At 51.0% G+C, this 12,661-nt stretch overlaps 1 protein-coding gene across 1 annotated transcript; it reads left to right on the forward strand.

The window, feature by feature from the left end:
• Nucleotides 1-572: 572 nt before the first annotated feature.
• On the forward strand, nucleotides 573-10,718 carry STX6 (syntaxin 6; the record flags this gene model as incomplete). The annotated part of the gene is made up of 7 exons (XM_010166649.1): nucleotides 573-742; nucleotides 1,303-1,397; nucleotides 2,900-2,962; nucleotides 5,205-5,327; nucleotides 6,655-6,761; nucleotides 8,849-8,943; nucleotides 10,524-10,718. Coding segments are annotated over 7 exons (730 nt in total), but the record flags the coding sequence as incomplete, so codon positions are not given.
• Between the last annotated feature and the right edge of the window lie 1,943 nt (nucleotides 10,719-12,661).

Raw genomic sequence — 12,661 nt, forward strand, 5'->3', positions numbered from 1 at the left:
CAGTGCTGTCAGCAAAGCCTGCCTTCCCCTGCTGTGAATGCATTCGTCTCCAAAAAGCTTAGAGCAGCAGAAAAGACTTCTGTTCCCTAAGCCAGTGTAGTAGAGCTGTGTATTATTTTTTTTTTTAAATGCTGAATTAAAATAAACAGTGCTGCACTCCACAGTCTGCCTGGCTGTATTGTGGGGACAGTTCCTGTAATTCTCTGTGCCCTTGGGCTATCTTACGTAGGTAGTCAATAGTCTTCAGAGGAAAGCTGTTGAGAGGAATGCAAAACATTAATTGCCAAAGAACTGCCTTGTTCAGACACTCTGTCCTGGCTTGCCTGTGTGACACTCAACAGAAGCTTCCCCTAAAGAAATAGGTCCCTGCCTTAATAGCTGACCTGCAGGTTGTTGCTTTTCAGCACTTTGTGCTGCAAGGAGAGATGGGATTGTCCAGCAGGTAGAGCAAATCTTTATTTTATAAAATAAACTAAAAACTGTTTGAAGGAAAGGTGTTTGGGAGGAAGCTGTGCTGTCCTGGAGCAACTGCTGATGATCTCTTTGCTTCTCTTTAATCACCCCGGCTGCAGGGAGGTGCAGAAAGCCGTGAACACTGCCCAGGGGCTCTTCCAGAGGTGGACAGAGCTCTTGCAAGATCCTTCCATTGCCACAAGAGAAGAAATCGACTGGACCACTAATGAACTCAGGAACAACCTGCGGAGCATCGAGTGGGACCTGGAAGACTTGGATGAAACAATTAATATCCTTTCTGTGGTCCTTTGGAGACTGGGGATTGCAGTTCCCAGGTTGTATTAAATACCTGAGTACCAGTGCTTGCCTGTAGTTACCTTTTGCAGAAATCAGGACTGTTTAGGATTGAATTTTGCATTGACATCAGCTTCTCTCAAACTGCAAATGAGAAATTAAGGCAGATGTGGTCAGAAAAAGGATTTTCCTTTTTGCCTTTTTGTTTTCCTTTTGACAAGGTATATTCTAAGATGCTTTGTTCTAAAAATCCTGTTGTGTTGTATGAATTTGGACTTTGGTGTAGTCAGGCTTCTGGAAACACTCCTTTTCCCTGTGTTCATCTGAACACTCCTGAAAATGCTGCACAGCATTGGAGAACCACAAAAATGCAGGAGAGAAACCTCACACTGCTGCATGTTCTGCACAGTAGATTCCTGCCATGCCTGTTTTTTCCCTCCAAAGTATTTCATACTTTGCTAATCAAATTTGGGGCAGAGGCACAGCCCTGCTCTGCAGCACGCTGGGGGTTTGTGTGTCTGTGTGCCAACGAGGACTCCTTGACTCGCTGCCTACGCATTGTTGAGGCAAACCCAAGGAAATTCAACCTCGATGCGACAGAGCTGGGTATCAGGAAAGCCTTCATCACCAGCACGCGGCAGGTGGTCAGGGTAAGGATCAGGGGCTCGGGGTGGGAGCAGGGAAGAGGGCAAGGGAGTGATTAAGTGGTTAAAAAAAAGGCCATTTCTGTGCTGAAGTGGAGAGCAGAGAATAAACTTGCTACCTGCTCTCTCTCAGGCTTCCTCCTCCTCGCCATGTGCTCCCTCCTGGGGCTTCCCAGTCAGGTTTGGGGCTGCGAGGGTGCAGGTGCCCCATGGCATACCCTTCTTTTCTGCTCTGCCCTTTAAAATCTTCACACCTCTCTTGCAGCAGCAAGCCTGAGAACCTGTGGTAACTGGGGAAGAAAGGTAAAAACCCCGCTGTGAGGCAGGGGAGGCTGGAGCCTCTCCTCAGAGCTGAAAGAAATCACGACTGTCCTGTGCTTTTGTAGCACTAGTTTCACAAACAGAGAGTCTGCTTTGAACACTGACAGATGGTTAAAGCTTAGTGTTATTGACCTGGTGACTTCAACTTCCTACTGCTACAAAACAGTCCAAACAACCACTAGATTTATTTTTAACTCAGGGAAGATTTATTTATTTATTTATTTATTTTCGTTTAAGCTCATACTTCAGAAGCAAAAGGAAGATTTTAACAATTTGGTGGTAATAAATAGAGAACAGACATCTTCCCAAAAGCTTTACTGCCTGGTAACAAGCTGCCCATGAGGAAGTTTTCTCCCTATTAATAGCTGTACTGAGCATAGCTTAGTTTCTGCTGCCCCTCATGACTCTGATGTTCCTGCTTCATGAAATGCATTGCCATGGCTGGCAGCAAGCTCGTTACCCTACCTGCAGTCCTGCGGTCTGGATGCAGTTCCTGAGGCTCAGTGCCTGGGAACTGATCCCAGAACCACGTTGACCCCAGGTAGCTGCCTTGCCCTCGTGTAGTCCACTCCCAAATGGGCAGGATCAGGCAAGCCTGCTCTGTGGTCCTTTTTCTGGCTGAAAACTGCTGGTTTATGGGGTTTGGAGCAGCATCTTACTGTTAAATTAAATTTGTTAGTGGTGTTATGCAGCTGTGTGATAGTTTCACTGAACTGATAAAAGAGAAACTGTAGGCACAGTCAGAGAGGATTGCAACAGGACAGGAAATCTCTCTCCTATGTATTATAAAACCAGATGCAACTGGGAATAAAAGTGCAGGAGGTTACAGGCTTCCAAGACCGTGAAGAACATGCCTCTTCCTTACAGCCTATGAATGACAACATTAATTTAATATTATACAAAACACAGTGGTTTTGGCTGTAGTGGAGCAAAATGAGTAGTAAATAAGGAATTTTTTAAAAATATACCATTGACATTGATTCTGTTGTTAGTAAAATGATGAACTGTGATGAAGCTTTCTACAGTATCCTTCCAGACTCTTCAAAACTGTTCATTTTCAAAGAAAAAATCTCCCCTCACTCCCCCTAAAGAAGCCTTGCTGGGTATAGACAGCCCTGTAGCACCCTGAAACTGCCTGTCCCCTCAAATCCAGTGCTCACTTACTTCTTCTTTCATTGAACAAACAGGAAATGAAGGATCAGATGTCAAACTCCTCCGTGCAAGCGCTGGCTGAGAGAAAGAACAGGCAGGTGAGAACCAGAAACAGGCAAGTGAAGTGAATGGAGTGGCTGTTTGCTGCTTGAAGGAGTGAGGAGGATTTATCAGCTCTTGCAGCTGATGTCTTAAGGTATGTTTTAGGTGAAACTTCCATTTTCACTAACTCCAAGCCCCCACATTGTAGGGTAGAGTGTATAGTGATCAAAACTGCGTAAAAGCTGTAATTACAATGGATATCCTGGCTGTAGGTCATGCCCTTAAAAATCTTTGTTCTGGGAAGGGGGCTTGCATGCTGCAGCAAAGCTCTGTGTGTGAACTGTCTGTGTTTTGCTGACCTGAGAGAGCTGGTTCTCTCAGGCACGTTGCTGCCACCCTTTTCCAAGCCTGTCTCTCAAATAAGTCAGCACTCACCATCTGTCTCTGTCTTCAGATCTGGTGGTGTACAACTGTCAGTGTTGCATCATCCCACAGAAAGGGGAATCTCCCTCCTCCTCCTCGGGGGGGAAGAGACTCAGAATCCATGTCAGGGAATGTAATCCTGCTCTCTGCTGTGTTTAGGAGCCAAGATGCTGCAACGTCCTTTCGCACAGCTGCCTCTCTGGTAATAGTTAGCCATGTAAGAAGGTGGAAAAAACTCAAGGAGTCTCAGGTTGTCTGCACTTGTAATCTAAGAAATAGAAATAGATGCAGCTTGTCAGCCATCTCCCTGGCTGATGGGGAGGCTGTAAGGAGATCTCAGAGCTACCTCAGGAAAAGTTGGTGTCTGCTTTGTACAAAGAACTTACCTGGCTGCATCGGTCTTACTGAAAAGTGACAAACTGTGACAAGCTACTGAGAAGCACAGAGCTGATTCCCGAGCTTGTTATGGGGTTAACTGACGTGCTTGGCAAACACTTGAAGAAGCAAAGTCCCTTGCACCCTTGCTCAGACAAGTCTGCAGCTGTCTATGTGTTTTGCTGCTTTCCTTTGCACAAAGTTCCTGCTAGCTGCAGGAGACCAGATGGCCCAGCTCATGTGGTGACATCTGGTCAGGAAAACTCGCTTCCCTTTGCCATCTTCCTCTCCCTTCCCCAGCCCCTTGCCTTCCCTCCAGACCACGAAGCCTGGGCTGCAGTGGCTTTTCCAGTGCGCCTCTGTGTCTGAGACAGGCTGATGGCGACCTGACCCTCACAGGCTGAGGCTGGCAGAGGCCTTTCTGTTGAAGCTGCAGCAAAACAAGTGCATCACATTAAATAAGCAGGAGCTGCGCTTGCCACGAACGGGAGAGAACCAGGAGCTTGCTCAGTGTCTCGGCAGCAGACAAAGCCAGATGTCCTGCTGGCTTCCTGCGCGGTCAGTCCCTCAGCTTTCCTCACCCCGCCTTGAACCTGGTAGGGCAGATGAACCATACAAACAGTCTTGTTTTTAGCCTCACAAAAGCCTTCACAAAGACTCAGTTGTCCCCTCCTGCCCATATCCAGAAGCTGCAAGACCATCTCGTTTCAAGTCAGCCTCCTCCACACTGGTGGGCAGAGCTCCCTAACCCGTTCACAGTGCTGCAGGGCTCAGCTCCTCACCTGTGGGCTACATTCATTCTCCACTCTCCATCTGCTGCTTGTGTTACTCCCCTTCCAGGGACCAGACTTACTCAGCTGGAAAGCCACATCTCTGCTGCCTTTGCAGAAGCTTCTCTGTTCAGGTTGTAGAGCAGGTGACAAGTGTCATCTTGTGTGCTGGCAGCTGAACAGAGTGCTGGAAGAACAGGTAGCCTAAATCAAAGAACATGAGCGTACAACGCTGCTGTGGTTCTATATTGCACTGTTTTACTGTCAGCTGAACTGGTTGAGTGCTTCATCCAGAGCCTCTGAAGCCCCTGTCATTAGTAGCAGAGTGTTCAGTTCGAGTTACACGTGTGTTAACACAATATATCTGGATACTTCCCTACATGTCCTAGCACACCGTGCTGCCTCTTGAGGAGATCTTTGCTAGTCCTTTGTGCTGTGCAGACCTCCTGCCTGCACTGCCTGTCAGTCATAGTCCAGCTCTCCTGCTGCTGGAGAGGCACATCTGCAATGTCAGGCTGCAGGGACTTCCCAGGCTGGCGTTTTGTCACGGCATTTAGTCTGTGACAGCGCTCCGGCTGAGTAGCAATAGAGCAGGAGGAAAAGGATGCTCTGTGTGTGTGTGTGTGCGTGTGTACAGGAGTATTGCCTTGTCTGCCTTCACACTACACCGTCTACACTGGGCTGTGAGTAGGCACAAGAGCGTTGCTAAAGGCTCTCTGCATCTGTTTAGGCACTCCTGGGAGAAAGCGGGAGTCAGAGTTGGAGCTCTGGGCCTGACAAATACAGCCGCCTGGACCGGGAGCTGCAATTAGCAAATTCACACTTCATTGAGGAGCAGCAAGCTCAGCAACAGGTAAGGCAGCTGGCACCACACAGACTAAATACCTTTGCTTGCCAAATGGGTGCCAGGGGGTTGAGGTACAGGCTGCAAGAACAAAAAAAAACCTTTAAAAATCCAGTTCTTGGCTGGTTTAGGTCCAGGAGCCTGAGAGCCCTCCTCGTCGCTTGCTGCATATACCTGTGCATGCCTTTCCTGTACAGCACAGCTTTGGGTGCCTCTTGGAGCAGAGATTTGAATACTTGAGGCTTGGGTCTTCTGCTCTGTGCAGAAGGCAAACAAGATGATCTGTAAGATGTATCACACTAAGCTTTAAGACTACAGGGATTGCTGAAATCCTCGGGAGAGTAAAAACTTTGCAAACAGAAGAGAGCCCGTTTCTCTTACACAACTTCCCCTGGTTAAAAAATGAGCTGCTGTTTGTGTGCATCTTCATCAGAACGGGCTGGGAGCTGGAGCACGTGCCTGCTTCCTTTTCCTGCCTTTGTCAACATGAGATTCGTGAGAAAGCCTTGCACGAGGGCTTTGTGAGAAGCCCTGGTGAGGTGCTTCCCCCGGCACTGGCAGAGTTCCTCGGGAGAAGCGCCCGGGCAGCGCGCAGACCCGCCTGCAGCAGCCCACCCAAACACAGGCCTTTGAACAGGTGGCTCCTCAGAGGCAGCAAACTCTGCTCAAGCTCCTGACTGGTGACACCTCCCCGGCTTTCAGACAAGTTTTACCCAGTGACTCGAGGAAGATGAATAGATTCAGAAGTAGGTAACTAGGGTAAACCTAATCCTTAGTGTGACTGTGCCCTGAAAACTACTTAAAACATCATCAGACCGATTCCTTTGGCACATTTGGAGCCAGACTTGCTATTTTTAGCTGTAGAAGGTGCAACAGCCTTTTTACTCACATCAACCCCTTGGTAGCTGCAGCGTGTTCCAGGTTGCATTTCCCAGGCACGGCATCAGCGTGGCTCCCTGGTGCCCGCTGCGGGCAGGAGGGCTTGCGGAGGTGTTGCTGACCATCCCCTTTGGCTTTAAACAGTCGGCTCAGCCATGGGTGCAGCAGAGGAGAGAGGAGAGCTGGCTGAGCTGAGGTTGGATTTGCAGGGAGGTCAGGACACTGCAGCCAGCTGTGCTGCAGGGATGTCATGCCGGGGAGGCTCTCCCGTGGCTGTCACTTCTCCAGCATTTCTTAGGAACTTGGTCCTCATTCCCAGTGGCTTAGGTCTGTGTCCAAACCCTGCAGCTGATCTTGGCCAAGCAACAAGTGTCCATCCACCTGATCGACTGGCTCTCACCCAGCTACAGGAGATGGCAGACCTGTAATTTCTCGTTTCCCTTCTCTTTGGCCTCAGTTGATTGTGGAGCAGCAGGATGAGCAGTTGGAGCTGGTCTCTGGCAGCATCGGGGTGCTGAAGAACATGTCCCAGCGCATCGGCGGGGAGCTGGAGGAGCAGGCGGTGTAAGTGTGAGACGCGGCGCTGAATCATAGAATGGCTTGGATTGGAAGGGACCTTACAGATCATCTAGTTCCAACCCCCCTGCCATCAGCAGGGACACCTTCCACTAGACCAGGTTGCTCAAAGCCTCATCCAGCCTGGCCTTCAACACTTCCAGGGAGGGGGCATCAACAACTTCCTTGAGAAACCTGGGCCAGTGTCTCACCACCCTCACAGTGAAGAACTTCTTCCTAATATCTAATCTAAACCTCCCCTCTTTCAGTTTAAACCCATTTCCCCTTGTTTTGTCACTAACTGCCCTTATGAAAAGTCCTTCCCCAGCTTTCTTGTAGGCCCTTCAGGTACTGGAAGGCCGCTATAAGATCTCCCCGGATCTTATCACCGCGTTTAAATCTCCTGGACTGCGGGAGATTTAAATGCGGTGAAACCAGCAACTGCTCTCAGTCAGTGAGGAGCACAGCGGCAGCAGCAGCAGCTGAAAACCTGGTGGGAGTCCTCACACACATATCTCTGCCCCTGTGAGGGCCTGGAATTTACTAATCCCTCAGGCAGCTTCTCCTAGCCAGCCTTTGATTTTAGGCAGTGGAAAGCATTTCTCACTGCAGCCTGCAAGGATCCCACCACAGTCTCATTCATTTGAAAGCCTGTGCCTAGGGCAGGCTTAGCTGCCAGTTTACCTTTCCTTCTCTCTCCATTTTGAACACTCCCCCTAAGGCTCACAGTTACACTCCATGGCTTCAGGCTGCCAGCAGTGCCAGATAAGGGAGGGAGGTGCTGTGCAATGGGGATACTGGGTGCTTTCCCACTCCACAGGGTTTTGTGCTGCCCCTGGATAACTGCTTGACCCAGCAGCTCTCAGCTCTGCCTTGCCGCTCTGAAACACACAGCACAGAGCTGCTATTGATAGTTAAAGCTAAAAATAACCCTCGCCCACGCAAAGGGTTAAAGGGTAGCTCACAAAGTAATTTGCATGCATCATTTACATAGAAATTAGATTTCTTTCCCAGTTCTCCTCCTTTGCAAACAAGTGCATAAAGTTTCCAGTTATGCAGGGCAGGCTAACAGCTACCAATTCCAGAGAGGCTTGAAGGGGTCATGCCTAAAACCCTCTCTTCATTTGGCTGAAGGGGAGTCTGGAGGGCAGTGTTCTTTGTGAAGTGATGACTTCTTTGATGGAGAGGAGGAGGTTTAAACCCACCTCCTGTATGAAGTCTCACAGCATGAGAGAGTCTTCTGCTCTCACAGAAGTAGATCAGTGTGGTGTGTCCATTTTCAGAACATCATGTGAGCCATCTGTGCTTGCTAGACAGGAGCAGATAAGTACTGCAGTAGGAGTTTTTTTACAACTCCTTCTTTTTCCATACTGAATGAAGGTTTAACAAGTGCCCTAGACCTCCAAATGAAGGAAGCTGTGCTTTTAAACGTGTTAAGCTTTAAAGTCACGCTGTCTGGAGACGATTGAATTGGTACCCAGATTCTGGACATGCTTGTTTCTTTTCAAATGAGTTCTTGGCATGGACAAAGCACAGCTTCAGGAAGGCTTTCAGATCCATTACAGTCACTGTGTAGAGGAAGGAGAGGAGTAACTTCCATGTGGAGCTTAAAAAGCACCTTAAAAGCAATTGCATATCTCATTCCTGATTGCTGGATGACTGGAACAAGATTTTACCTTCAACTGCAAGCACTGAACAAGAAAAGAGATGTAAAGTCCAAGCTGGCAACTAGATCAATCTAACCACTCTCTGCTAATCAGAAATTATAAATGGCACTTTGCTCTTAAAAGGAGGAGAACCCCCACTCCTCACCTTGCAGGGATGCCCAGAGCTCAGCCACGAGCACGTGGAGGGGGACCAGTCTGACAGGAGTCCCAAATGACTTCCCACTTGCCACCAAAGCAGAGCTGCTGCTTCAACAGGGTTTTTTCCCCCTCCTTGGGTGATTTCAGGAGACTGGTCTGTGTTGCATTTCTCTGCCAAGGTGTGATACACTGGTCACACATGGGTGTTGTGATCAGCCTGTGTGAGGGGGGCTGAGAAATCCCGAAGGGATGTGCTGCTGGTTGACAAGTGCCATGCTTCTCTGTCCCCAGGATGCTGGATGACTTCTCCCACGAGTTGGACAGCACTCAGTCGCGGCTGGATAACGTCATGAAGAAGCTCGCCAAAGTGTCTCACATGACGAGCGGTAGGTCCTGGGAAGTGGGATCCACTCCTGGAAAGGGAGAGACAAGCCCTCGGATCTTCTGGCTGGGATGCAACGTGCTCCCACCCACCAGCAGCCATCCCAGACCCGAGCAGAGGGGAGGGAGCAGCTCTCGGTGCTTGAAAGAGGGGGAAGAGTTCCAAGCCCTGCAGGTGCTCCTGCCCAGACACTGCTCTGCAGCCTGTCCTTGGCCTTTGTTTCACTCACAGATGCCTTTCTATTTATGCTGCTACTGCTGGGGTGGGAAAATCCCCCTCTAGATGGTAGGAGGGGAAGCTCTGCTGCAGTTTCCCAGGCTGCCTGCAGAACAAAAGCTTTCAAGGTGCCATAAAACACTCACCACCATGTGTGCCTTCCCCCCACACCAAACGCTTGCCTGCAGCAAGCCCCTTCCCAAATCCCACCTGCCCTCAGGCTGCTGGTGCCTGCTGGCCGTAGGCCTCTTTTCAGGTCAGATACATCTCAGCTGGTGGAGGAAAGAAGCAATTTCTGTGCTGGGGGGGAGGTTGAACCCACAAGAAAAGTCCTTATAAGGCTGTGCCTGAAGCTGGTGGGCTGGCAGGGTGCCGGGGCAGAGCAAACAGGAAGCCCAGCGTGCCTGCTGGGAAGTCCCTGCCACCAGAGCACGCCTGGCGGTCACCTCCTCCCTTATCCCTCTCCCGTGGGTGCTCAGGTAGCTTGTGAAGGCAGCAGCGAGGCAGGAGGAGTGTTCCTGCTCTGCAGGATTAGACTGGCCAGGGGGATTCATGAGGTTGTGGAAATACGGCCCTAGAGAGACCATTTGGAGTGCTGACAGTGCACTTTGGGTCACCAGTAGCCCAGTGGCAGCAGAACCGCTGGCAAACCTCGTGTATCTGCCCTTTCCTCTGGGAAAAACACTTTGATCGTTGCTTCTGAGAGGTGAAAGAGCATTTCTGCTATCCCTGCCATCCCACATGCCAGGTGGGACCAGGAGGGCTCTTTCTGGGGTAGCTGCTGTGCCCAGAAGTTGAGGGGTGCCAGCAGCCCTGTCCCTGCGGCTGCACCTTCGTCTCACAGGGGCTTTCTCTCCACCATGACAGACATGGCTGTGAGCAGATAGCAGCTCTCAGAGGTGATGCAGCGTTGAGCTTCTGCAGCCAGTGCATGGGGCCAGCAAGGAGCAAAGATGTCCAGGGCAAACCCCATTCCTAATGGGACCTGCCACAAACTCTTCCCGGCAGCTTTCACCAGGCCCCTTCTTGTTCCTCTAGCAAAGAGTTTACTCCACGAACGAGCAGCAACACACGGCAGCTCTCTGCTTGTTCCTCCTGATTGTTTTTGAACTGGCTTATCAAATCTGTTTGAACTTGGTTGGGGAGAAGCCTCAAAATTCCCACAGCTGTCCCCAAAACCAGATGTATCCTGGAGGAGAAAGGCTGGTGCCCCATGGGCTGCAGCGGGGCGTGCTGCCAAAGGAGCTGCTGCTGCTTTGGCTTCTTTAAGCTGAAATTGGGCTCCTAGGAGTACAGTGAAGAAAAGCTCTTCCCCGGGTTTTCCTCTCCTCTTAAAGCAGGAAGACTGACACTTCCTTTCCTTTCCAGATCGACGGCAGTGGTGTGCAATTATCATCCTCTTCGTCATCTTACTGGTGGTGCTCATCCTGTTTTTTGTCCTGTGATGGACTGAACTTCCTTGGACGCCCCCTCCCTGCCCCCTCAGCACGGGGAAATGAAACTCTCACCGTTTCCGTCCGCCCACAGAGATCCCCGGCAAGAAAACCCGCACCCAGCTCTCACCGTTCTCCTCTGAGGACCACAGCTCGGCTCTGCCGGCGTCTCACCTGGCTCTGGGGAGGGGGGGTGGAGGACTGGAGCTGCCTTTCTCCCCCAGTGCGGTGCAATCTGGACCTGGGCTCCAGGTCTGGACCTCAGCAGCTGGAGGGGGACTTGACCCCTATGCTTCCACCCCGTGCAGGTAGGAGCTGGCGGCAGCGATCCCCAGCTGCCCGCGGTCGGATGCGGACACAGAGCAGCGAGCCCTGGGGAGGATGGGATGACGGGGAAGGATTAATTAATTCCCTGAGCATTACAAACCACGTCGCCAGCCCAAAGCGTTACCGGGAGGAGCGGTGGTGGCGTGAAACCCCACGCAGCCCCGGCGAGGGAGGGGAGCCCCGGCCGACCTCCCCCTGCCCCACGCTGCCTTCCTCCCACTGACCTGCCATCAACTTACCACTGAGATCCTGGGGTGAGTCTGCAGCAGAGCCCTCACAGCCACCACCACCACCCCTCGGCAGAAGCTTACACAGGTGAGCTGCTGGAGGGTGTCGTGTCCTGCCATCAGCCGGCCAGGCACCGTGAGAAACCCCAGAGCTTTGAAAGCTGGGTTGGTGCAGGCTGAAAGCTGACAAACAACCGTTAGCTGGAGAGTGAGTTTCCTAAAGCTTTTGAAATTGCCTCCGTCGTTATACAAGCCTCTCTCTAAAGCTCATTGAGTGATGCTTTCTTTGCTCTTGTATAACTGAGTAACTGCTTCTGTTTAACAGCTGCTTCCCTTTGGCAAGTGATTTGTCAGGTCTAAAATAACTTATTTTTTTTAAAGAAAAAAAAAAAACAACAAAACCTTTAAAGATTTTTTTGATGACCGCTCGAGCCACATTCTCTCTGTGGGTGCCTGACGTGCATTATCAGAGGGATGGGGCTCAATTATGTATTTCAAGTGCATATAAACTTGTAAATAGGATGACTTAATTTTTCCCAACTGCTGGTTTTTTTTTTGGACATCTCCGTTGTAAGCAACCAAAAGGCAGAAGATTCAAAGCAAGGTCATGTTTCTGTATTGCTATATCCCAGTCCTTTTGTTACCTTTGAGTTGTTTGTCACTCGGGTTGTCTCGGCAGTGTTGGGTGGCCTGATTGTCTCCCTCGGACAGGGGATTAGGAGTTAGCCAGGTGGCCCATACCAACATCTGGTGAAGGTGGCTCACCACGGCACTGTCACTGGGGAGAGACGCAGACGGGGGGTTTCGTGCTGCAAACACCGATTGCAGGATGTGGGGTGACTCTTCAGGAAAGCAAAAGCAATTTCTTACTGAAGCCTGCTCCCAGATTTAAGTTGCAAACACCAAAAGACTCGGGACGGGCTGGCTTACGCCTCCCATCTGGGTCTCAGATGGGCCTGGGGGAGGAAGTTAATCACTGCTGACGCCAAGACTTCTGCTGAAATTGCAAATTGCCCCCCGAAAATCCTCCTCCCCACGCAGGAAGCTCACCCACCACCAGACGGTTTTACCTCTGGGATGCTGAGCCTGGACTGAACACTCCTCCCCACCGGGTTTGTGGCTCCCTTTGAGTGGCTGTGTGACCCCTGCAGTGCGCTGGCAGCCGGTGACACCGTGCCTTCCGCAGCGGGACATGGGGTGAGACCGAGCTGGCCTGCCACGCCCGGGCAGGTGCTCTCCTCATTAACGCACACGTGTCCTTAGCACCAACCTGCACTAATTATTTCAGCAGTTGCTCCTCATCCTTGCAGAGCACCTCATTTCTTTTGGTTACGCTGCAAGAAGGAGGTGGTGTCTCCTTTCCCGGGCTGTGTCTGCGCGGCTCCTTGGGCTCCATACCTCTCCCCGAGCAGGTTCCCAGGAGCGTGGTTCCGAGCGGGGCGCGGGGCTCGCTGTCAGCCAGGATTTGCACACCTCCCATCCCCACGTTGTTTCCAGTGTGCATCCTCCAGGAAGGACT

The sequence above is a fragment of the Antrostomus carolinensis genome, unplaced genomic scaffold (assembly GCF_000700745.2).
Source record: "Antrostomus carolinensis isolate BGI_N321 unplaced genomic scaffold, ASM70074v2 scaffold3424, whole genome shotgun sequence".
NCBI lineage: Eukaryota > Metazoa > Chordata > Aves > Caprimulgiformes > Caprimulgidae > Antrostomus > Antrostomus carolinensis.